Source organism: Caretta caretta, chromosome 27 (genome assembly GCF_965140235.1).
Source record: "Caretta caretta isolate rCarCar2 chromosome 27, rCarCar1.hap1, whole genome shotgun sequence".
In the NCBI taxonomy this organism is placed as follows: Eukaryota; Metazoa; Chordata; order Testudines; family Cheloniidae; genus Caretta; species Caretta caretta.
In genome coordinates, this window is record NC_134232.1 from 240,331 (window position 1) to 266,760 (window position 26,430).

The 26,430-nt window shown below is 51.2% G+C and overlaps 1 protein-coding gene across 1 annotated transcript in view; it reads left to right on the forward strand.

Moving 5' to 3' along the window:
• The window catches only part of SCN4A (sodium voltage-gated channel alpha subunit 4), a 153,596-nt gene that overhangs the window by 67,546 nt on the left and 59,620 nt on the right, over nucleotides 1-26,430 (forward strand). Inside the window, exons 7-13 of the mRNA XM_048830400.2 lie at nucleotides 3,164-3,448; nucleotides 5,078-5,141; nucleotides 11,428-11,569; nucleotides 12,588-12,800; nucleotides 16,560-16,724; nucleotides 18,228-18,351; nucleotides 20,424-20,662. Of these exons, the coding sequence (XP_048686357.1) occupies nucleotides 3,164-3,448; nucleotides 5,078-5,141; nucleotides 11,428-11,569; nucleotides 12,588-12,800; nucleotides 16,560-16,724; nucleotides 18,228-18,351; nucleotides 20,424-20,662 (1,232 nt within the window). The remainder of the gene's footprint in view (nucleotides 1-3,163; nucleotides 3,449-5,077; nucleotides 5,142-11,427; nucleotides 11,570-12,587; nucleotides 12,801-16,559; nucleotides 16,725-18,227; nucleotides 18,352-20,423; nucleotides 20,663-26,430) is intronic.

Sequence of the window (26,430 nt, forward strand, 5' to 3'; positions counted from 1 at the left end):
TATGGCCATTCTTATGTGATGATGTTCTTCTGTTCTTATCCAACTAAGTATGATTGACTCATGTGAACAAGAGAAGCAGGATTTAGCATTTTTACTGCACTCAGATAAGTCCAAAATGACTAAACTATAAGGACTTAATTATGGAAAGGACCTCAACCTAATCTCCATGTTTGAGGGGAGGGGGGTGGGTTTGTGACATGCATAATCATGACCCTAATTGAACGCAGACTTGTGCTTAGCCATCTTGGCCTTGATTTTAGCTAGGTCTCAACCTGGCCTCCAAAACTGGGTGCAGGCAGAAAGCTAGGAAACTTAAAGTGTGCAGCTGCGAGCGCAAAGAGGTGAGCACGTAATTCTAGGCCCACCATTTGGCTGGCAGTGTTGGGTATGTCTACAGTGCAATTAGACGCCCACGGCTGGCCTGTGCCAGCTGACGGGCTCACAGGGCTCAGGGGCTGTTTAATTGCAGTGTAGACATTCGGGCTCAGGCTGCAGCCCAAGCTCTGGGACCCTGCTATCTCGCAGTGTCTTAGAGCCCAGGCTCCAGCCTGAGCCCAAACATCAGCATCACAATTAAACAGCCTCCTAGTCTGAGCCCTGTGAGCCTGCATCAGCCAGCCTGGGTGTCTAACTGCAGTGTAGACATACCCTTAGAGGCCACATTTGCAAATATATCTGGTCTGGGACTCCTGATGGTCACCTTATCCCAGCCTCTAGATGGCACCAAGTTATATGTAAATTCAAACTACCTGGCTATTTGCCCAAATATGAGCCAGATGTTGGGCCCACACCCTGAGCACACATAGCCCTATGTTTTGATAAGGTAGAAGCACACCAAGAGCTCAGGTTCAATGGGGGAGGCTGCCTCGCTGGCACAGTGCAGAACCCTTTGGGCAAGGGTGGCTGCAACCTTGTCCAATGGATCCTAACATTCCTTGGGCAAAGACCCAGGAGAGTCTCCTGGCGTCATAGGAGTAACCAGATCGAAGATGCTATGAGGATATTTCATCAGGACAAGAAGACTCTTGTGCCCTGGCTTCTTTCACCACCTGCCAAGGCAGAGGGGACCTAATGCCAGCTAAAACCTATTTGTTTTACTCACATGAGTAGTCCTTCCTCAGCCAAAATACAATAACGGGAGGGAGCCCTCTGTGAACTCCCTACCAGACAAAGGGTTAAAAGCAAAACCAAACAGCAACTCCCCTAAGCCCCGGCAAAGGAATAGGATTACTGGGGTTTGCATCTTCCCTCAGTTCCACAATGTGGGAGTCAAATGGGCATGTGCCCACTCCCCAAATGGCTAACAGCTTTGAATGGATGCCAAGGCCTATGACAGGGCAGCAGGCTTGCTGGTGGGGGATCTGCGGAGGCAATGAAAGTCACTTTTATTCCAGGATAATCAATGCACTTCCCAAGCAGAGTAATTAATCTGGAATGTGATCTCTTTATCTGGTCTAGAGTCTCCACCACGCCAACCGTTATTCTGGAGTGGTTTATTCTCCTCTTGCTGTTCCAGTCAGTTTCACCATGTAGATAGGTCCTTAAAGGATCGGCGTTTTACCTCAACAGATGGAAACATTGGCATGGCGACTGGGACAAACTGATCCCCAATGTATATTTGGACATGAAATGGTTCCAAAGCAAATGCCAGATCTAAGCACTCCTGTACTTTGGGACAGTTTTGGGCTCCAGAGATGAATTCTGAGGCTTGATCCCATAACTAGTTTGGCTGTCATACGAGGGGAATAAATATTTTCACATCTCAAGGGCCTCTCCATTTTTTTGTTGAGGAACTGTCTGTTATTGAGTGTCCGGGGAGGTTGACGTGTTCTCCGACTGGTTTTTGAATGTTATAATTCTTGACAGCTGATTTGTGTCCATTTATTCTTTTGCATAGAGACTGTCTAGTTTGGACACTCAATAACAGGCTTAAAAGTGGCAATTCTTCAACAAAAAAACTTCAAAAACAGACTTCAATGAGAAACTGCAGAACTGGAATTAATTTGCAAACTGGACACCATCAAATTAGGCCTGAATAAAGACTGGGAGTGGCTGGGTCACTACAAAAACTAAAAACTAATTTCCCCATGCTAATTTCCCCCTACTGTTACTCACACCTTCTTGTCAACTGTTTGATATGGGCCACCCTGATTACCACTACAAAAGTGATTTTTCCTCCTGTTGATAATAGCCCACTTTAATTGAATTGTCTCGTTAGAACTGACCCCCCACTTAGTAAGGCAACTCCCATCTTTTCATGTACTGTGTATATCTATCTTCCTACTGTATTTTCCACTCCATGAATCTGATGAAGTGGGTTTCAGCCCATGAAAGCTTATGCCCAAATAAATTTGTGTCTCTAAGGTACCACAAGTACTCCTCGTTGTTTTTGCTGATACAGACCAACACGGCTACCACTCTGAAACCTGTTCTTTTGTGTGATCTAGCACATCAAAAGGACCATTTGTGGGCACAGAGTGATTCAAAACCTCAGGGCAACAGACCTCATTACATGGCGTGGGGCTATTGTGTCAGGGTGTGTGCTGGTGTCTGGCGGGGTCAGGAAAGAACTGACAGGCTTTGTGAATAAGGGATTTTCCAGTTCACTGGCAATTCTGAAAACTCAGGAAAAAAACGTTTTAGGACTAATCGAAAATGACATTTTTTGAAATTTTTGGTGAACTGAATAGTCAAAAAAATCATTTCTGATTTTTTGTTTTAACAAAATCTAAATGGTTTGATTTTGACCATTTTAAAATGTTTTAAATTGTTATATAAACCTAAGGAAATTTGTAAACAAAAAGTTTTGAACTGAAAAATTGAAGCATTTCATTTTAAAAATGTTGAAACAAAATGTTTTCATTTTTTTTATTTTTTGTTTCATTTTTTATCTGAAACAATTTGCAAAACACTTTGGTGTTGCCAAATCTGCATTTTGTGCCAGAAAAAAAAGTGTTGACAGAAACATTTCACCCTGCTTTATTTCCAGCCCTTTGGATAATAGCATTGCACCACGGATGGGTGAATTTTTATGGGAAGGGGTCTTGCCTTACACTGAAATCCAGGTTCTCTTATGGGACGCATGAACTCCATAGCAACATTAGAACATTATCGATGATTAAAAAATTAATAACTACACCAATAATAATGTCTCCCTCCTCAGGGTTGAAGACAATTGTTGGAGCTTTGGTACAGTCCGTGAAGAAGCTCTCTGACGTCATGATTCTCACCGTCTTCTGTCTGAGTGTTTTTGCACTGGTTGGCCTTCAGTTGTTCATGGGGAACCTTCGGCAAAAATGCATTAGGTGGCCACCCCCTATAAACGACACTTTGCAAGAGGACATCTTCGGAATGGACAATGACATGTTCGCTAACTCAACTCTCTCCAGCAACACAACTGGGTTGAGTAATGGGACTTTTGACTGGGATTCGTACATCAACGATGAAGGTAAATACTTATGTGCCTTCTCTCTGCTGTTAAAATGTACCCAAGTAAACAACCTGATTGACTCCTTGCTACCATGCAGAGCCCCTCTCTTCAGCCAATCAACATCCAGGACTGTCCACCATCCTTGGAAAATTTGACACCATGTGACTAAGCCAATGACAAATCAAAATTGGCCACAAACATCAAAAGCTGGAGGTGGAATCCAAAAACGATAAATGAATATTTTTGTCCAAAACAAGAAAATGAGAAAATCAAAATGTTTTGGCAAAAAAGAAAATGTTTAAAACAAAAGGGCAGAACCCTTTATTGAATAAGGAGCCACACACCAAGGGTGGAGAAAGAATTCTGAAACTGCTTCCATATCCAGGGTCCTTCTACAGTGCAGGCACAGTTATACAAGAGGCAGAACCAGCTGCTAGTTAGCCTGTTGCTGCCAAGTAATGCTGCAGCGGGATGGGTATTGTCTGGAGTGTTTCACATCTTGTTTAGAGCCCTCAGCAGAACTCAGTGGCAAGTCACGTTACATGCTGACTGAGGTGCTTTATTCCAACGGCATAAGTGGCTGTGAGGTTAACCACAGGAAGGCTCCTTAGCAGGGGAGTTAACGTCAATATCCTCGAATGACTGAGATCTATACAAACAGCAGTGACACATTCTGGCCATGCATTCAGGTTAACAGCTGCTCACACCAGAACAACACATCCTGGCCTAAAATGCCAAATAGGGGGTGGCTTTTCAACACTCCACTGGTTAGTTAAATAAAAGCATGGGGTCTGGGAAGGAATAACTGATTGAGATGCACAGAACAGGCTCCAGATAGGTCCCTCCAGGCCATTCAGAGGGCAAAGTCCGAATCAGGTAACACCCAAGGTGGGGTACTCATTGCTTCTCTATGCAGGTGTCTCAGGCTGCTGATCCTCACCCGCCAGAAGGGCCTGACCCCAAGGCAGGTTCCCCATGTCAGTAAATGAAATGAAATTCCCTCTGAGCTGCGTCTCAGCAGCTGCTGTGGTTCTCATGTGAGTGGGTCACTGGCAACATCAAAGAGGAATGAGTTTGATGCATTCCTGGTCTCGGCACCCTTTGGGGTTGGCTGTCTTAGGAAGGTGTGGGCTGACTGGGATGGGAGCATCAGGGAAAAGGAACTTGTAGTGGGCTCAGTTTGGTGCTGGCCTGAGAGTGCTTGTTATTTTCCACAGTTTCCCAGCAGGGCATGTGCAAAAATTCACTCAGCTGAAAACCCGCAGAGCCATGACACTGGCCTTTCTCCAGTCTTTTCAGTCCCTTTCTATGAACGTTCACACCAGTGAGCTTTGGTTTGCATGAAAGGGAATGTTAACATATGTTCACACAAGCATTCACGCTGGCCACTCTCACTGGCTGTCTCTAGAGCTGTCACTGGGTTGGGAGTCAGCCAGTCGGGCAAGTGAAACAAAACTGTGTGACTAAGGTCACCTGTGCAAATTAGCACATTATGAATAGCAAATATAGGAAGCAATAGCTGTGGTGAATGCTTTGTGCTGGGACACAATCCAATTAGCCATTTGTTGAAAAATTGCAAAGATAAACAAACGTGTGCAAAGCAATGTCTGCAATTCTCACTTCTTGCTTTTTTCCTGAATTGCAAAGGGAATTTCTACTTTCTGGAGGGCTCACTGGATGCTCTGCTCTGCGGGAACAGCAGCGATGCTGGGTGAGTGGGGTCTGTTCTGACTGGCACAAACAGACCTGGGCGGCCCCTGGGGAGGGAAACAAAGAGGCCAGCCGTGGCTTAGTCTGAGGATAGCACTCAGCCGGACCAGCCAACGAGAAGTGACTGGTGTGAGTTTTGCGAAGAGGGTTGTGGGCACAAATGCCCATTGTACGTCTGGGCGCAAATCTTTTGGGAATTGTGAAGGAAACCCTCTGCTCCCATCTTCTTTGCTCTCACACAGACCGTTCAGAGACCTTCCTTTTGTAGACACCACCATGTAGTTTACTGACAGTGCTTCACCTTGCCCAGCCATCCTATGTACAGAGTCATTCAGCTTGACTAGCCCTTCTCCAGAGGGATGGGGGATGAGAAAAGGTCTCTCCACACAGAGATCTCCCTGCATCAGGCCCCAGCTACCCTTGTATCTCTCCCTCTTCTGCTTTCCCACCCCCTTGCACTTCCTTCCTGGGCTCTTTTACCCAGGCTCCTTGTTAATGGGCTAATTAGCTCATTATCTACCCGGCCCCAATCTGATCTGGTCGTCAGGAGCTCCTCTTCTTAATGACAGGTTTCAGAGTAGCAGCCGTGTTAGTCTGTATCCGCAAAAAGAAAAGGAGTACTTGTGGCACCTTAGAGACTAACCAATTTATTTGAGCATAAGCTTTCCTGAGCTACAGCAGAGCTCATGCTCAAATAAATTGGTTAGTCTCTAAGGTGCCACAAGTCCTCCTCTCCTTAACGAGGCCCTCTCCGGGGCCTCATTGGCTAAACAGTGACCAGAGTGCTGACTTGGTTGCTGACTCCTCACGGGGATGGAGCCAGCTGCGCCCCCACTGCCAGGGGGATGCCCTCTTTACTGGGAGGGAAAAGGAGTCTGACGTATTTGTACCTCTCCCTGAGAAATGACCCTGTGGGAGGTTCTGCTGGGAGTGCCTGGGGGCTAATTCCTGAGGGGTCCTCTGGGATGACTCTGCTTCTGTATCTGAAGAGCTATAGGCCAAACTGCAGGTCTCTGCCCATCCTGTTCACCCTCCCTGCAGGTGCACCTGGTTGGTGAATGCAGATCCCCCAGGGCAGCGCAGGAAATGATACACAGACTGGGGGGTGGGAAATATGATGGGGAGAAAGGGGAAGCCCAGATGCAAGCTAGATAGGCAGTTGCAGCCTCCTTCTGCCTCCTGCCATTGGTGCTGGAGAACACCTCCGCCCTGTCGCTCCCCAGAGGTTCTTCTAGACAGCTTAGCCTCAGGCCTGTTCCAAGCACAGGCTTTTCGCTTTATAATATACTGAGATTGACAAACTGTTTTTGTGGGGAGGGGCAATGGGTGTGAATTCTAGCCTTAGAAGAGCTGGATGTTTGCTCTACCCACGCAGCCCCGGCTGTGTCAAGTCTCCTATCTTTCCCCGACTGGCTGTTGTGAAATGACTCAAATGGACTAGTAGCCACCTCCTAAGAGCTGGAGCTGAGGTTTTCAGCCCTAGGTGCCTAAAGTGAGGGTCTGTGCCCAGAGCCCCACAAGGCCTGATTGTCAGGAAGTGTTGAGCACCTGCCCTGTGAAAACCAAGCCCCTTGGGGGCGCCTTACATTGAGCACCCCTAAGATGATGCACCCCAAATCACTAGTCACTTGCGAAAATCTTGGTCATAAATCTTGACTAGATACCTAAGTAAGTGGCCACATTTTCAAATGTCCTGTCCACCCAGCAGCTCCCAGGAAGTCAGTAGAAAGAGCTGAGTTCTCAACACTTGACAATCCGGCCACTCTGCGTATGACTACACTGCAATAAACCACCCACAGCTGGCCAGGCCAGCTGAGTCTGGCTTGGGATGCGGGGCTAGGAGATTGCAGGGTAGATATTTGGGTCCGAGCTGAAGCCCGGGCTCTGGGAGGTACTGCCCCCAGCACGGAGCCGCTGGCAGTGCAGGATGACCTGGTCAGCTGGCATGGCGACTTGCTGGCCCCAGAGTCCAACATGGGAACTGAGGGGAGCCAGCAGCGTTGCCGAAGAAGGCCAACAGAGTGACTCTGCTGACAAAACCGGCCCCAGAGGAGGCTCTGCCCCAGGAGCAGCTGCAGCACATCCTGGGGCTGAGCAGAGAGGAGCTTTTTGAGGCTCCCCTCCACCCTGGAGAAATGGCCGCTGTAGAACTGGCCTCAGAAAGTGAAGAGGCAGAAGCCGCTGGTAAGTTTCTGGCTCCATTTTTGTGTTTATTAAAATAGGAATTAGAAATGGGAGGGATTTCCAGACCATGAACCAATGCAAGCCCTGGGTAACACCCTGTATCCGCTAATGGCCGATACCATGCCAGCACATTGGCATCCCCCACCTCCCTCCCACCATATGGAATTCAACATGGAACTCAGGTAATACAAACAGGAAAGCAAGCAATGAAAAGTGAAGTTTTACTAGAAAAGTGCACGTTTTCTGAGGACATTCTGGTTTGTTAAAAATAACAACCTTAAACTGCCTTCCATGTATGCACACTGCTTGACCCCACCCCACCGGCATGACCAGCCACCCAAAGAGTGAACTGGGGCTCGGGGGCAGTTGAAATGTAATCCATTTTCAAATCTCACCCATTTCTGTTAAATGCAACCCATGCCATCCATGGATGACAAAATCATTTCTCCCAGATACGACTGGAGGTTTGAATTCAGTCCAGAAATGTGCCGGGGGGGTGATGTAAGGGGGATGGCAGTGCAGGTCTGTGTGTTTGCATGCAGTCATAACAGGCTATGTTGGAAGCCTTGGGGAAGCACTGAGCCATGTGTATGCTAACACAGCATCCTGTTCATTCCCTCGTTACTTTTGACCCAATCCTGGGTGCTGATAGCTGCTAACTTTTCCCATAGCAGGAACTCCAGATAGGCAGTCCCATTTCGGGAAAGGCATATATTCCAGGGCCTCCGTGGTAGCTGAGCTGCCCATTCCGCTCACATGTGTGCTGTTCAGTCGCTATACGTTTGAATACTTTGGTAGCTTCCGTGGTGCTTTCCCACCGGCAGCTTGGAACAACACTCTTGGCCAGCTGGGCGCCACGAGTACTATTGTGTTCTCCAAAATGTGGCATGCTTGAAATGAAAGCCAAGGCTTCTGTAGTATGATGTGGCCACTGACCTCCCCCAGAGCCCCAGGTGGACTGCAGTTTTTAGAAAAAAAACCAGCTGTGTTTTAACTCCCCATTCTCCGTGCACATCTTTTGCTGCGATTAACCCGGCTGTGTCCAGGGCAGCTCCAGCTACCCGAAGCATCCGTCTCCCCATGAGCTGAAGTTCAGTAACATTTTATGTCTTTGACATTCCAAGAGGATTTTTTCTGTGCTCCTGCACACTGTGTCTTGTCCTGTTCCAGGGCCCTCAACCTCTACTGGCTGTAGGACCTCCAGAGCTCACCCTCACTACAGCAGAAGCCTGGTTCACCATACCTTCACAGGCCGCTCCATGGTGAACATATAGTTCAAGTTCTGGACAGGACCAACATGTAGGTCCAGGACTAAAGACAGAGGGACCTGCGGCTAGAGGAAGGCAGGCCATGAGGCAAAAGGAAAAGTTCAGGCTGGCTGCACAGCTTAAGGACAGGGTTGCAGCACGGTAGCACTTGCTCCGTGGTTCCTGGAAGAGGCCTGGTGGCTGAGGGAGAAGGACTGAGCTCAGCAGAAAGAGCTGTTTGAGCAGCAGCTATCATTAATGGACACAAGAGTCCCAGCTTCTACTGCATTGCCCAACCCACTATCTGCACCCCGCCTCGGTACCCCATGCTGCAATCCAGAAACATCTGGGACAGCTCCATGGCTGGGTGGCCCATGCAATCGGACCCTATCAGCCACTGGACAGGGCAAGTGTGCCCCATGCAGCCCTCCAGGCTGAACTCCTCCCTGTGGATGCTGCCCTGGCACCAAGTGTGCAGCAAAAGAGGAAGGAAGGGAAAGGAGAGCGGGGACCCAGGGGACATGCAACAGTTGGGGCTTTCTGTCTGGAGGATGGTTTCACTGTTTGCACTTTGTTCCTGGTTTTTTCAAAGGTTTTGGTGCTACTCGTGTTTTGGGGTCCTCGTGGCAGCTGCTCTTTTCTAATAAATGTTTAATAATAAAGGGTTTTATTTTGTTAAGAAATGTTCTGACCATCCTGCATCCCATCCCATAATGTGTATTTCAAATAATGAAGGTAACCACATGATCAGGGGACAGTTGGGCAGTTGTATGCAAACGCTATTTCCCAACACAGTTATCTACATCAATCTGTACATCGATCAGCTATGTACATCAATCCATACTGGGAATCCACACCCCCCACTTCCTCTGTCACAAGCGATCACGTCATTCATAAGTACAATGCATGGCAATGACCCCCTAAAGCAATCCACCCCAACTTCACCACGTTCATACAGGTGCTGTTCTCTCTCTTCCCTTGGTCCAGGCAAGCCCATCACGCAGGCGCACGCAGCATCCCTGACTTCTGGTGCCCAGGTACATCCAGCACCAGCACTTTCTGGTTGGTCTGTAAACACCTCCAATGGGAGTTCAATCTGCCAAAAGCGCATTCAACGCCGGATGAGCGAGTCATTCAACCTCCTCTTGCCAGGGCCTCCAAGATCAGGGGACAGTCTGATTAGACAAGGCAAAAGGGCGCACATGGGGTCCTCAAGAAAACAGGGGAGACAGTAGCTCCACTTATGACAATGTCATTTGGTGGGAATAGTGTCCCAGCCTGTCCTTGAATGTAGCCCCCCCATAGGCGGAAAACCCTGGTATCACAACCTGCCTAGTGCAGCCCACGCTGGCAGCCATACATTGGAATCTGTGGTCCACTTGGGCCTGCATACCAATGGAGAAGTACCCTTTGCTGTTCAAGTCCTCGTGCTTCTTGAGGACAAACTGTGGGCCCATGAGTCCCGTCAACGGCCCTGGTGCAGTCTGGAAACCCCATTCTCTCAAAGTCAGCAATAACTTCACGTTGGGAGTAAGCCACACGCCTGACTGCCTCAGAAACCTCTCCCACCACGTTACCCCCAGTCGACGTTCCAACACCAAGCAGGTTAGTAATGGCCCTATAGCAGTCTGGTGAAGCCAGCTTCCAGACAGGTATAATAACCCACTTCTGGGCTGGCGTGGCCTGCCTCATGCATGTCTTTATGCTGGAGGGTCGGGGCAAGCTGCTTACAAACTGCATGGTGATGTGATCCCACCAGTCCGCGTTTGTGGCCCTGTTCCAGCAGCAGCTATGCCAAGAGTTGTGAGCAGCATCAGCCACGTCTGTGTCCTCCTCCTGCTCCATCGTTAGCTCTTTGGTGGGCCAGAAAATGCTGCCGGGACATCCACTGGAGTCTCATAGAAGTTCTGACCATTTCCTGAAACAGGAGTGACAGTGCAAGCAAGACAAGTTCTGCAAATGCATCTCCTCTGTGTTGCTGGCTTCAGTTGCTGGGACCTTGCAGATTGAAATGTCAAGTCAGCAGGATCTGTTGGTGGCTGTTCAAACTTCCTGTAATGGCCGGGGTGGACAGTCAAGTTTTTCCACACAGAGTTAGAGCCGCCACATTTTGGGAGGGAACTAAGGAGTCTGAGGCAGTGGTGGATTAGCCACTGGGCCAACAGGGCCTGTGCTCAGGGGCCCCGGCCATTGGGCTGGCCCAGAAAAATGGGCTCCCCCGCGTCTGATCCACCTGCCCAACACCCCTGCTGATCCACACCATGCCCCAAACCCAGGCATGTCAGGTGGGGGGGGGTGAGGCAAGCCCCTGCCCCCTGACTCCATTTCCCCGGCACCCAGTTTTGAAAGTCTTGGCTTAATTGTCTGCAAATGTGTATTGCTCTGTGTGTGTGTGTGTGTGAGAGAGAGACAGACAGACAGACAGACAGACAGAACCAAGTACTTTTAAGATACAGAACTCTTGCCTCTTACTTTTAAACTCCAGCAAACCAGCTGCCTCCAGTATACCACCAGCATCAGGCCTGTACATCGTACATGGTGGGGTAAACACAGGGGGTCTCCTTAGCATTCACACGCATTAGCTCTTCTGTATCACGTGATAGTCCAGGGTTGCCTATTCAATAAGGATCTGACTCTGAACTGAATGCTTCTCCATCTGGCCTTGAGTCACCCCTGTGCCAGCCCACTTGCTTCATTGGGGTTGCGCAGGTAAAACTGGGCCGTTCGCACCTTGCACCCTCCTCAAGTTTCTGAACATAAAACTCGATTCACTTTTGCCCTGGCTTACCTTTCCTGTGCCAGGCTGGGGCTGAATTTAGCACTAACACACCCTCTTTTCTCTGCTCCCACTGGCAGGAAGTGCCCTGAAGGATACATGTGTATGAAAGCAGGAAGGAATCCGAACTATGGGTACACCAGCTATGATACATTTAGCTGGGCTTTCCTTTCTCTCTTCCGCCTCATGACTCAGGACTATTGGGAGAATCTCTTCCAGCTGGTGAGCCCTTTCTTCCCTTTTATCTGGGTTTTCCCACTGGCAAAGGCAATAGCTTGCATTCGATTGCACGTCCCCCTACACGTGGCAGGGGTCCTTTGAATTAAAGGTCATTGTGGGTTTTTTTTTAATTTCCTCTTGTTTTTTGTGTGGTGATGGAGGGTCCAGCCCATGTGTGGGCTGGGAAATCTAAAACGTGCCTCTGGTCACTTGGTCACTCAGTGTAAAGCACGTGGGAGCTTGTTGCTTATTGATATTCATCCGAAAGCATCTGGGCTGGAAGGGAGCACCCGGCTGAGTGCAATGGGGCATATTTTCCATGGAGCTGGGCCTGATGTAACCAGTCCACACGATACAGTTGACAACAGACATAATCACAATCCCCTAAATAAGTCCCTCCCAGGCACATTGGGAGCTAGCAACCTTTGCCCTTAGTTGCAAGGACAGGGGCTGGCGCTGAAGGAGGACTCACAGCTGGTGGGAATAGCAGGTCCTCTATCTTCTCTGTTGGGGCATCACTAGAGGGCAAGATCACACAAGAATACTCACGTTCTAAGGCCTGCCAGTTTGTATCCGTACCGAGAGTCTGAGACCTCTCAGGGCCAGGGGCATTTGGATGAGCCTGTTGTGATGATCAGAGTCTGCTGTCCAGATCCAGGTTCGGCTTCTCAGCCCCTCAGGAGAGTGAGGATCTGTGGTTTTCATTCCCGGCAATCCCTCAGGCTCCTCTGCTGGGTGGAAGCACCATGCATGCCATCCCAGTGCGCACGCCGGAGGAGAGCCCTGTTGTGCTGACGCCTCTGGGGACTGTAGTATAACTCACAACCCACTGACACTCACCACAGCACGAGCAATGAGGGGAAGGCTAGATGGGAGTAAGGCCCTCTCAGTTATGTGAGGAGAAGGTGACTCAAAGCCACGCCCATCACTGGGAAGAGGCACTAAGGTAGCCTAGCAATTAGAGAGTAAATAGACTAGTGATCTGACCATCTGTGATGGAATGTGCCTCTTCTTTCCACAGACCCTTCGCGCCGCTGGGAAAACATACATGATCTTCTTTGTGGTGGTTATATTCCTTGGTTCCTTCTACCTCATCAACCTGATCCTGGCTGTTGTAGCAATGGCCTACGCCGAGCAAAACGATGCTACCATGCTGGAGGAGCAGCAGAGAGAGGCAGAGTTTCAGCAGCTCCTGGAACAGCTGAAGAAGCATCAGGAGGAACAAGAGAAACTGGTCAGTCCTACGGCGGCCTGGCTGCCATGGGGATTGGGAGCACTAAGAATGTGGGGCCGGAGTCTAGGTCTGTACTGAAGCTGGGTGCGAGCCGCTCGGACCAGGTCGACAGGGCAGGGCTGAAACTAGTGCCAGAGTGGACACTGCATCTCGGGCTGCCAAGTGTAGGGGGTTGGGTGGGAAGGATCAAAGTAAGGGGGCACCGAGGGGAGAAGCCCACTGGGCAGAAGAGCGAGGTCAGCCAGTGGCAGTGGTAGGGAGGGGTGGGATTACAGGGAACTAACAGCCAATGTCAGCCCAGAAAGTGAGACAAGAGATCCAGGCTGCGGGGTCCTCCACTGAAGCTAAGGAGCCCCCCGCATGACAGAGGACGCGGTGCAAATGTGGATCAGAAGAAGCCTGGCAGTTCTATGTGGCCATTCCCTGCCGGAGCTGGGAGGAGCTTGCAGGGCTGGGCTGAAGTCCCCAAGTCCTCATGCCTCCTTTCTCAAAGCAGCCAGTGCCAGGCAGACCTGAAGGAGGTAAATTAGAGATGTCCAGTCCCACCTCCTCCCACCTCCCCATTGGACCCACCCCTGGGCACCAGGCCCAGCAGCCTCAGGTTCCTGCCCACATCGTGAGTAGCAGCTGGGAAGGGCCTTCACAGCCTTCTGGCACCATCCTTCACTCCGCTCTGTAATGCAGCCTCTCGGGCTCCGATCCTGGGCTGGGGGTTGCCAATTTTGGTTGGATATGTTCCTGGAGGTTTCATCACATGACATAATCTTTCATTAAAGATTCATCTTTAATTTCTGGAGACTCCAGGACAATCCCGGAGGGTTGGCAACCTTACTGGCTGCACTGTGGCTGCTCTGCCCTGAGCAGCTTCTAAGCCCCCGCTCCCTGCAGCTGGCCATGGATGTGTGGCCAGAGCAATAGGGGTGTGGCCGAGGCATCCCCACATCCTGGTGCTGTCGGGCATTGCAGCAGGTGCAAGTTAAGTGACCCTCAGGCAGGTCTATCTTACACTGAAGAAATGGTCCAGGACCTGGGGGCGGGGAGGTGGCTTAAGGCCACGTTTGCAACCCCTGTCCTCTGTTGTGTCAAGGGCTCCTTAGCTGCAGCTGAGGATCCTGCAGCCTGGATCTCTTGTCTCATTTGCTGTGTTGCTGTTGGCTGTTACTTCCCACCTCCCCCTACCACATCCACTTGCTCAGTTCACTCTTCTGCCCGGTGGGCCTCTCTCCCTCCCACCTTCCTCATCTTCCCTTCCCCTCGGTGACCCCATCCCTTCATCCACTCCCTCTCTTACTCCTCCAGGCGTTAACTATTAGCTGTGTTGCAGAAGCGCCAAGGGCACCAATGTGCTGCCCAGTGCAACAGTCTGGGAGCTGACCTTGTTCGTGAAGACAGAGGCAAAGAAAGCATTGAGTACATTAGCTTTTCCCACATCCTCTGTCACTAGGTTGACTCCCTCATTCAGTAAGGGGCCCGCACTTTTCTTGACTTTCTTCTTGTTGCTAACATACCTGAAGAAACCCTTCTTGTTACTCTTAACATCTCTTGCTAGCTGCAACTCCAGGTGTGATTTGGCCTTTCTGATTTCACTCCTGCATGCCCGAGCAATATTTTTATACTCCTCCCTGGTCATTTGACCAATCTTCCACTTCTTGTAAGCTTCTTTTTTGTGTTTAAGATCAGCAAGGATTTCACTGTTAAGCCAAGCTGGTCACCTGCCATATTTACTATTCTTTCTACACATCGGGATGGTTTGTTCCTGTAACCTCAATAAGGATTCTTTAAAATACAGCCAGCTCTCCTGGACTCCTTTCCCCCTCATTTTATTGTCCCAGGGGATCCTGCCCACCAGTTTCCGGAGGGAGTCAAAGTCTGCTTTTGTGAAGTCCAGAGTCCGTATTCTGCTGCTCTCCTTTCTTCCTTGTGTCAGGATCCTGAACTCGACCATCTCATGGTCACTGCCTCCCAGGTTCCCATCCACTTTTGTTTCCCCTACTAATTCTTCCCTGTTTGTGAGCAGCAGGTCAAGAAGAGCTCTGCCCCTAGTTGGTTCCTCCAGCACTTGCACCAGGAAATTGTCCCCTACACTTTCCAAGAACTTCTTGGATTGTCTGTGCACCGCTGTATTGCTCTCCCAGCAGATATCAGGGTGATTAAAGTCTCCCATGAGAACCAGAGCCTGCGATCTAGTAACTTCCGTTAATTGCCAGAAGAAAGCCTTGTCTATGTCATCCTCCTGGTCTGCTGGTCTCTAGCAGACTCCCACCACGACATCACCCTTGTTGCTCACGCTTCTAAACTTAATCCAGAGACTCTCAGGTTTTTCTGCAGTTTTATACCAGAGCTCTGAGCAGTCATACTGCTCTCTTACATACAAGGCAACTCCCCCACCTTTTCTGCCCTGCCTGTCCTTCCTGAACAGTTTATATCCATCCATGACAGTACTCCAGTCATGTGAGTTATCCCACCAAGTCTCTGTTTTTCCTATCACATCATAATTCCTTGACTGTGCCAGGACTTCCAGTTCTCCCTGCTTGTTTCCCAGGCTTCTTGTATTTGTGTATAGGCACTTAAGATAACTCGCTGATCATCCCGATTTCTCAGTATGAGGCAGGAGCTCTCCCCTCTTGAGCTCTCCTGCACATGCTTTCTCCCAGTATCCCACTTCCCCACTTACCTCAGGGCTTTGGTGTCCTTCCACCTCCCTAGGTAACCCATTCCAGTGCTTCATCACCTTCCTAGTGAAATAGTGTTTCCTAATATCCAACCTAGGCCTCCCCCACTGCAACTTGAGACCATTGCTTCTTGTTCTGTCATCTGCCACCACTGAGAACAGCCGAGCTCCATCTTTTTGGAACCCCCCTTCAGGTAGTTGAAGGCTGCTATCAAATCCCCCCTCACTCTTCTCTTCTACAGACTAAATACCCCAGTTCCCTTAACTTCTCCTCGTAAGTCATGTGTCCCAGCCCCCTAATTGTTTTCGTTGTCCTCTGCTGGACTCTCTCCAGTTTGTCCACATCCCTTCTGTAGTGGGGGGACAAAAACTGGACACAATACTCCAGGTGTGGCCTCGCCAGTGCCGAATAGAGGGGAATAATCACTCCCCTTGATCTGCTGGCAATGCTCCTACTAATTCAGCCAAATATGCCATTGGCCTTCTTGGCAACAAGGGCACACTGTTGACTCATATCCAGCTTCTCATCCACTGTAATCCTCAGGTCCTTTTCTGCAGAACTGCTGCTTCGCCAGCCAGTCCCCAGCCCATAGCAGTGCATGGGATTCTTCCGTCCTAAGTGCAGGACTCTGCACTTGTCCTTGTGGAACCTCATCAGATTTCTTTTGGCCCAATCCTCCAATTTGTCTAGGTCCCTCTGCTTTGAGTTTGGTTTGCTTTGAGCTCAGAATGTGCTGAGAGGGGAGAACTGTTTGCCCACAGTGGTAGCTCTGAGGCCCCGAGGAGAAAAGACATGTCAGCAGTGGGAGAGGCTGCACCATTTCCCTTCCCCAAGGAGATAACTCTGGTAGCTGTTACCCATGTCCCTTCCCGTGTGGAGTTGACAGGCAGGCAACATGGGCTGTGTCACTTCCAAGGTGCATCCTGACCCATTTTCATGAGGAATGACTAAGCATTAAGCAAAGAGAAATGGGTCATCAAACCATTGCCTCAATCTCAGCAGAAAGATTCCCTCCCCTCCCCCACAACACACACACTGCGTCCCACTGAGGAAGCTCCCACCACACAAGTCTCTGGTTTCTTTGCAGTTACAAGACCGTAAATCAAGTGGCATCTCCCAGAGCACCAGTGCAGTGGACAAGAAGACGGGGGACTCTGCCCCAGCTGCAGCTGACAATCAAGGCAAATCCAAAGACTGCAACGGGCGAGTCATTGCCAGGGTCGTGCTTGAGCACTCAGCGACAGTTGAGGAAGTATATACTCGTTATGTTTCGTCTCTCTGGTGCTGTCTGTGCATGGCACGCTGTATTCATCTCTGCACTGCTGCAGAGCCCAGCAGAGGGACCAAGTGGGGAGAGTTTGGACTTGTCTGTCCTGGGGCTGCTGGGAGCCACAGTCCGAGGCCTTCTCCAACTTGTTCTGCTTGCTGCAATGGCTGTGATGGACTGTTACAGCCCAGCAGAACATCTGGGGCTAACACTCCAGCCATGCCCTGTCCTGTCCCCAGGCCCCTGCAATCTTGGCCAGGTCCCTCGGGCCAGAGGGGATTCCCTGAGTGGGGGAAGGGCCTGGGCCTCAAGCTGCTTCTCATCCCTTTTTCCCCAGTGGAGCTGGAGAGGTTAGGGATGGTCTAGATAATCCTTAGTCCTGCCCTGAGTGCAGGGGACTGAGTGCAGGGGATGACCTCTCAAGGTCCCTTCCAGTCTGAGTCTCTGATTCTTTGAGAGTCTGCCTGATGCCTGTGAATTTGCCCCAGTGACTCTCCTACACCCACGGGCTGAACTCTGCTCTTGGGCTCATGAGAATGATTCCCATCGAGCTGATTTCAGCAGGAGCCCCGTCCACTTGTCACAGGTGAAATGAGAGTGTAACAGTTCACAGGGAGGGAGGGGGAAAGAGGACCACACCTGACTCCCTTCCACTCACAGAGAATCCCACTCTGATGCACATGGCGGAGAGGGGCGAGCCTCAGTGTAACTGATGTCCCAGCCCCAGGGAGCCCGCCGGCCCCAGGTGTAATTCACAGGGCGGTGGGAACTACTTTAACCAACATTTTTCTTACCCTCCCGTGTCGGCTGCTTTTCCTGCTGCACCCTGTTTGCGGACCCCTGAGTGTGTGAGTTCCATCTGCGTTGCAGCTGGAGGCCTAGGTCCCAGCTCACGTTCACAAATATGTGCCAGCTCTGATCAAACTAGTGTTCTAAAAATAGCAGAGTAGCTGCGGTGCTACAAGCAGTAGGTGGGCCTTGCCGCCCAAGTATGTGCCAAAGAATGCGGCGGCTGCACGGCCGTGTTTAATGCCCTAGCGCGATCAAAGCGAGGGCCTGTCTGTCTGCCCACCCTGGGAATTACACTTCCAACTTCAGTGAAGACATACAACTCCCTTAGATTCTTCTGTGCCCCTTTGGGACGAGGAACCTGTTGGAAACAACCTTCCCTCCACAGTCTGCTTTGCAGATCTCAGCTCATGGGCCAGCTCCAATCACTTCCCTTTTATACGGCTTTCAGCCTAGGACATCCCTCAGGGGACTAATGACCTGCCTTTACTGCAGCCATAGAGTCATCTGATGGTTTAAGGAGCTTCCCACAGTAGCCCCAGACCCATCTGGTTATTATCTGCCTAGTTCTTCCTTTTAGTACAGCCCAGGCTGTGCCATGAGGACCCATGTGATTATTATGCTGCCCTCACTCTAAATGCGTTTAATGGACTCCTGTGACCCATGTTCTCATATTATGACCTGCTCTCCTTTTTGTAGCCAAGTCCTGTGGATAAGCAAGACAAGTCTGATCCTGATCACCTACTAGCGGGCAGCCAAAACGGGCCTGGTCTCCAGCAGAGAGCAGAGAGCGCAGTCAGCATGGTCTCTAACACCATGGAAGGTAGATTCCCGCCCTGATAAAGAAGGGGCTGCGCTGGGTACTGTTCAACACGAAAATGCCAAGCCGAGGACACGCTCCCACGTGCAGCAGAGAGCTCTGTATGGATTGACTGTAACGCTGACAATCAGTGTCAAATCCATAAAGGCTCTGAGAAGCAAAAAGGATTTTCAGGACAAATGTCACTTAATATAAACCAGAGAATAGGAACATAGGATTGGAAGGGACCTGTCGGGTCACTAAGTGCATGCCCTCACTATTGCACGCAACCTGTCATATCGTTCTGCTCATAAACTTAGCAAACTCCATCTTAAAACTAGTGAGGTTGGCTCCCCCCACTGTGCCCACTGGGGGGCTGTGCCAGAACCTTCCTCCTTGGATGGTTAGAAACCTTCTTCTAATTTCTAGCCTAAATTTATTCCCAGCCAGTTTTCTCCCCTTTAGTTCTTGTGCCAACGTTTCCCCCCTCTCCCCCCCACAAGGTTCGCTATCAACACAATTCAGTGCTACCCCAGCTCCAATCTAGCTATGCTGTGCTGTTCTCCTCTTCCCCATCCTTTGTCTGCTGCTTGTCTTAGATTGTAGGACTGTTTAGTATAGGTCCAGTCCCCTCTAGTGCCTGGTCCCCGAAGTAGCTGCTCAAGGAGTAGCTCCTAGGTGACAGTGTTGCATGCTCTCCACATGAAAAGCGTGCTTTCAGTTCCTGCTGATAACCTGTGAACAGTGCTTGTTGCCCAAGGCCTTTGAGGCAGAAGTTGTGTATTTTGGTGGCTGTGGCCAGGGCTCCTCAGGTTGTGGGCACACTGCAGGATTCCAAAGAGATGATAAAATGAGAAAAGCGAGATTGCAAACAGTCATGATATTACTTCAAACCCCAGATTCATCTCTTAGCTCCTAGTCGCCTGGTTCCATGGCTGGGCCCACATGGGACATTTTTCTTAACTCAAGTAGGATGTCCCCTAGACTCCTTGGCAACAATTTGCGTTATCGACCCAGCCAGAGATGCTATTCAGTCTTTGTGTCAAGTGGGGCCAGGAGTGATTCTGTGACTTCCCAAATAAAAACACACTCTATTCATTCACTGATTTGTCCTCCTGGCTATAACATGTCTCTTTGGCGCCAGCCCTTATCCAATCCCATCTGTGAACACAAATATGAAAGCTGCAAGCTGATCCAGCATAGGGACTGTCAGCTCGGGCATTCCAGCTGACCCCAGCTGCACTGGGGGCAGGCCCTCATTAAGATAGCCAAGATCTGAAGAGCAGGAAAGGTTTGATAGACCAGGAATAGTTTATTCATTGACTCCTTGACCTTTCTAGTCCTCTTTGATTTAGTGGATCAGCTGCATCTCCCCTGGATCTGTTCCATCAGAGATGCAGCTGTTCAACAATAATTGGGGCTGGGATATACAAAGAGACCCAAGGGAGTTAGGCACTCAATTGCAGTGGATGTCTCAGATTGTAAGCCCATTAGGGCAGGGACCATCTGTTTGTTCAGAACATAGCACAATAGGCTTCAGGGCCAGAAGTGGAGCTCCTAGTTGCTACGGTAATACAACTAAATATATAAATAACCATTTCAGTGGGATTCAGGTACCAAACTCTCGGCTAATTTGAAAGCCCCAGCTTAGATCAGCTGCATTTTTGAATATCAGCCCAGCCAAGCCGGTTTCCCACACTTTTCTCCACCAAGTTGCTTTGCTGTGCTGCAGTGAGAAACGTCATGTCCCGGACAGGAGCAGACCGGCATCTGCCCGTGGGTTTGCATACAGCCTAATGAACACATTCTTGAGGACGAAGGCAATGCCTGTGTCCTGCAGACGCCTGTGTTCCTGTTACACCTTTGTGACACCTACCGCATCCGTGTGTCCCAAACGGTCCTTTACACAACCATAATAAAGAGTTTGGCACCCTTTTGCACCCACTCTATGCTTAGTGGCCCAATGCACTAGTCTTGTTGCCAGCGCTAGGCTGGATCAAGCCTCCTCAGCCAAGCTCCTGTCTGTTGACTTAGCATGTGACTTTTCTCCGGAGGCACATGGGCAATGACATGGGGTCTTTGTCTCTTGTTTTCAGAGCTAGAGGAAGCTCGCCAGAAGTGTCCACCCTGGTGGTATAAATTCGCCCAGATATTCCTGGTCTGGGACTGCTGCCCCCTCTGGCTGAAGCTGAAGGCGTTTGTACGGCTGATTGTGATGGACCCGTTTGTCGACCTGGGAATCACAATCTGCATTGTGCTCAACACGCTGTTCATGGCCATGGAGCACTACCCAATGACCGAAGAGTTTGAGAACGTGCTGAGTGTGGGGAACCTGGTAGGAAATTGCCTGGATTTGATTTTTCCATTGATCACCCTTTACAGCTCTGCTCCAGAGCTCAGTGAGGGACCTATGAGCAGTGACCACAGGCGTGTGAACAACCCCCTGCCGTACTGCAGGGACGGTGCTGAGCAGGGTTGGATCGCAGCATGACTGCACCAACTCAAGGAAAGCTACCACAAGGGGCAGAAGGGAGCCAGAGGACCAGGAGCCGCCCCCGTTTCTCCTGCTGGAGCTTCCCTGGAGAAGCTCACATGGCCTGACACCTCCTTGTCAGCCCTGAGGCATGTGCAACCTGGCGGGATCACAGCCCCACAGATGGGTCCCAGCCCACTGTAGGGATCCTGGTCAGAAAGAGCACTGTCAGGGTGGGCAATTCCAAGTGAAGACCCCAGACAGCCAGGCTGTCAATCAAGGCACAGCCCCGAGGACTGGTCCTGCCAGCCTGTTCTCTGCCCTGGCAAATCCTGGGATGTCAGACCCCGGCCTCACTTGTTAACCAGCTCATGTGGCTGTGCAGGTGGGATTTTCCAAAGAGTCAAAAGGAGATAGGCACCCAAATCCCACTGGAATCTGTGAAGTAAGCATCTAACTCCTGTTGGCTCCCTGGAAAACCCTAGCCTAAGGAGACTCCGTATTTGTCTCCTAGCTTTGATCTCCTCCCCAGCAAAGCCAGAGTCTCGGCAGAAGCAGCTTCTGTTTCCATGTTGCGAGGTGTCCCCATGGCCCAGGGTGGCAAAATGATGATTTCATTCCCTTGTGTCTTCTGAATTGCATATTTTCTCCTCACTGAGCTGCACAGGGCCATTTGAACTCTTGCATCTGGACACGGGACCCTCTTAGCTGTCAGCAGAAGCAGGAGACTCCAAGGGCACCTTGCTGGGTATGGGGGGGGGGGCCTGCTGAGGGGCAAATGTTAACATTCCTGTAGCTCTTTAGAGACCATGGGAACGTGCCACACAATTACCATCCCACTTGTGATTTCCACTGGGGCATGGCCCCAGCCCCCACCAAATTGCTAACTCCTCTTGGCTCCCCTGAACACCCCAGGTTAAAATGTTTCCATATAGCAGAGGATGCAGGTGTCACCCACCCATGTTCTCACATACTCCTTAAAAGGCCAGTGAAGGCCCATCATTTAAAAGGGAGCTACTGATCCTGGTGGCGCTGCAGCCCACTCATGAGGGTGTGGTACCGGTGTCCCTTTGCGCCTGATCTGCAGAGCAGGTCAGTCTGTTACAGCCCTTTGTTTGTCTTGGCAAACCCAGACAAAGTGGGGACCTCAAGAGCTGTCCCAGCTGACGCTAAAGAGCTGGGATGTAGCAGGCTCATTTCCTCTGTGGATCGGGCACAGATGGGGAACTGTCAGGCATATGCACCACCATTTCTGGGAGCCCACCTTGAACTCAGAGTGATGCTCAAGTGTGATGCTCGGAGGCGCTGAGTGCCCGCAGCCCCACGAATGCCCTGGGGTCCGCATGTGCACCACTCTTTGGAGAATCAGGTTCTAGGCAGCCAGATTGGAGGCCACTTTTGGAAAAGCCTCAATGAACAGCCTGGAAGCTGGACCCCTGGCTGTCTGGGCAGGGCGCAGCACACCACAGCTCCCAGCTCATGCAGGGCTCAAGAGACCAGCCCCGGAAATCGATTCAAAACTGAGGGGCAGGGTGGTGAGAACAGCGTCCAAATGTGACTGTAAGGGCAGACTCCCTGGGAACTTCCAGCTCCAGGCAAAAGGAGGGGAAGGGAGCACCAGGCAGGAGGAGGAAGAAGGAGTGGTGAGATAGGAGGCTGGTGTTGGAGAGAGGGAAGCAGGAGCAGGTGGAGCAGAGATGGAAGAAGACCGAGCTGTGCTGGCTGAGAAGGTTGTGAGGTTGATGCCGAAGGCGAGAGAGGGCCAGGTGCCTGAGAGAATGGGGCACAGCTGAGTGGCACAGCCAGGGGGCTGAAGGAAACATCATCTGGGGTCGAGAGTGAGGAAGAGACCCTCCCAAAACAGCAAAGAAACGAGAAGCCAGCGCGGTGTGAGTGTGACACTGGGTCTGGCTACACGGCATTTGGGGCAGGAGGGCAGGACAGGCCGACAGGCCCGAGCTAGATCAGGTGAAGCTGCAGCAGCTCTGGCTGTATGAGCCCAGCCCAGACCCTGGGCAGCTGGCCCACGCTAAGGCCTGCATTGCCGTGGCTTCACGGCTGTTGGGCTACGCATGCTGCAGTCACACACACACCCCGTTGCAAGGTAGCCATATCCTGTAGGTGTGTCACTGCAAAGCCTGCATTAGCCCCCCTCCCTGCCCAGAGGCTTTCAGCGTGAGCAGAACAGGGCTGCATTAGGTGCTACATGGCAGAGGCAAGCACCCAGCAATTCTTATTGTCACCTTGCCGTAAGATGGGGGGAAGCCGAAGGGAACTGGGGTGAATATCTACCTGTTTCCCTTTGTGTGCACAATCCTTGCCATCTCTCCCCCCAGAGCAGACTGTGCCTGTCCAGGCACTCTCTCTCTCTGGCTCTCCCTTCATGCAGGGGACCCAGTATTTCATGACTTCACTCCAATTCCCTTTGCATTTGAACGTAAAGCATGCCCCTTCCCTCCCATGGCTAGGCTAGTCTCCCTCTCAGAGCCTCTGCGCATAGCTACTGAACAGACATGGAGCGGGGGCCAGCGGCCCTAGGCAGAATGACGCTAGTCACATACCGGCTTTGTATCTGATTTCATTCAGGAAATACAAGGGGATTAATAGACTATTGGGTTTAGCACAGTCTATCCACAAAACCAGCTCTGGCTTTTCCTTTAGTCTATTTACAATCCTCCTGTAGAGTTTAAATCCTGGAGGACAGTGGGGGTCGGGGGGAGGCAGAGAGCCCTGCCAGGCAGGGCTGAGCATGCAGAGAGAGTGAGCATGCTCCCCAATGGCCTAAGCATCCATATTGCTTCTGCCAAGCACCCACCCGGCCTTGCCCCTGCCTTCCACCTCAGGCAGGTCAGTCGTGCCGTGGGAGCCCTGCGATTCAGACCATTCTCCCAAGGATAAGGCCTCAGCACATTTGCAAACCGCTTGCCCGCAGCAGCAGAGAAGGTTGCGACCCTGCTGCAGACCAAAGCAGGGTCAGACAAGAAGCCTGCCAGGGACCCTAGCTGTCCCCCACTCTCTCCCCTCCCATCCTGCTCTCCCCAGCCCAGACCTTATGGAACTCCAGTGAAGGCTGGTCCATGGATTCCAAGGGGGGGGAGCATGCCATGAAGCCAGTTCTCCCACCTGCTGGTGGATTGCCCATGGGAGTTACATACAGCATGTGCCTAGACTCTAGCCACAGACGTGACTTTGTGGGTCATGACTGTAAGTTGGAGAGTTGGAATAAAACTTCTTCCTGCTGTAGACACTTGGGATGAGGAGGAGCAGCTCCCGACATGGGGGGGAAACCAGGTACTGAGCATGAGCAGAAAGGCTAGCTATCCCACTAGCCCTTCAGAGACGGGTTCGCCAATTTAAACGTATCAGAGATAGCTTCTCCCTGAGACCCAGCCTCATGCAGCTGGATTCTCAAAGCTCAGTTACCAAAATCAGTGGCCAGATTTGCCAGAGCTCAGCACACTGGGGCACGGAACTCTTTTGAAAGAGGCTTGGCCCATGGTGACGGTAACGTTTGCCACTATTTGAGTGCCAAACTCAGTCAGAACTGTAAGGGAAAGTGTTTGTCTCCTGCTCAGAAAGCAGCTGAATGGATTCCACAAGACCCACTCTCCCACCCCTTTCCAGCAAACTCCCTTTTGGACTGAGCTCAGGCAGAATCTCTGAAGAAAACCTTGTGGGGGAGAGAGGAAAGGGAGTTAGAATGAAGAGACCTTCTCATTGGGCTTGCATGATCATCTTGTCTGACCTCCTGCCTAGCACAGACCAGAGGATTTCACCCAAGGATTCCTGCACCTGGCCCAGTCCCCTGTGGCTGGACGAGACTATATGATTAGAATCAGTCTGGCCGGTGAGGAGATGAAGCCCAGCAGGAGTCAAATACAAATGGAAACTAAAGTCAGCAAAACGAGCATTGCTGAGCTGAACACGTGTCATGTTTGCAACCTACCATCAGCCCAGCTCTGCACACCCAGAACTCGGGGCTATGAAATGCAAACACTTGGAGTAGGTGGCTAATTGTCACATAACTGCTACTGTGCTGTGGTAATGCGATAATGCAGAGCATCGTTATTGTCCCAATAAGACAGTAATGTGTAAAAGCCAGATCGCCTTACCCAGCAGCCAACCTCAGGGGGAGTGACAGAGGCAGAGCGCTGGAAGGGACCCCGGGTTTCCTCCTAAGTTGAAAGTAACTTGAGGGTGCTACTTGGTCAACTGGATTTTATTTTGTTGTGACAGCATCCCCCCATGCCAAGTATTTCTGAAGGCGATTGGTGGCAAAAGCGTTCACATGGGGCTCACAAACAATAGTCCTCTTTCCCCCGTTCCCAGTCAGCCTAGAGCTGCCGCATAGCAACCTTCGTTCAGGGTCTCCTGGAGCCTGTTGCACTCCCACACGACTTCCAGCAAAAGAACTCCAGGGCACTCAGTCTCTCTGGGCTTCCAGGAAGAGAATTCCAAGACTCTGCGTCTCCTGAGGCTCCTGGACTATCTGCTTTAGTTTCATGTTTCCTGTGCCGTTTTGTCGTCTGGTGCTGTCATGCCTGGCGTGTGACACTTCATGATCTGCCGTTTAGGGCATGTCTACCCTGCACTGGGGTGTGGTGCACGGCGTGTAGACATATCTGTGCTAGCTTTGTCTGAGTGACACGAACAGTGCAGCTGCAGCAGCATGAACAGTGGCTCTAGCCAGGGTGCTGGGTGAGCAGGGGTAGCCCATGCACCCTCCATGCTGCCACAGCTTCACTGCTATTCTCACCTGCGGTAGCTTTCATCTAGTTAGAGAACATACAAATGGCCACACTGGCTCAGACCAATGGTCCATCTAGCCCAGTATCCTGTCTGCCGCCAGGAGGCAGAGGCAGATGCTTCAGAGGGAGTGAACAGAACAGGGCAATTACAAGTGACCCATCTGCTGTCATACACGCCCAGCGTCTGGCAGTCAGAGGTTAGGGACTCCAGAGCATGGGGTTGCATCCCTGCCCATCCTGGCTAATAGCCATTGATGGGCCCATCCTCCATGAGCTTACCTAGTTCTTTTTGAACTCAGTTACACTTTGAGCCTTCACAACAGCCCCTGGCAAAGCTAGATCAAAGCTGGCTTGGGTATGTCCATGCATGCTACAGTCGCACCTCCCAACGGCAGTGCAGACAGACTCTCACCAAACTTGCAGCTCTTTAAGCCCCTTTTCGCCCTCCCAGCTCTGGGCTGCTCTGGAAGTGACCAGCCCCCAGTGTAACTAGCCCCTGGAGGTCTGCTTTAAGTTACCTCTGCCCTGCCTGGGCTGCCTCTGAGGAGCTCTGCCATTGCTCAGAATCCCCACAGCGCTGTGTGCTCTGGCCCTGCCACTGGCCTGCCCCCACTGCCAGGGACCGATGGCAGTCTTAGCCAGTGTCCGCGTGGGGGGAACTGTTCCCAGGCTGGCCAAGGGCCGAGGGGCTGTCGCAGGACGGAGCCTCCCCTGCGCTGTTTCTATGCCCTCAGACTTGCCAAAACGTAACCCTGCCTTCTTGCCCATGTGTGAGGGCGAGCCTATGGCGAGCCCTGTGATCTCGATCGTAACTGGGGACGGGGTGGGCGAGGGCTGGCCCAGTCCTGCCTTGTCCAGCACACCCCAGAACCAGCCCGGAGG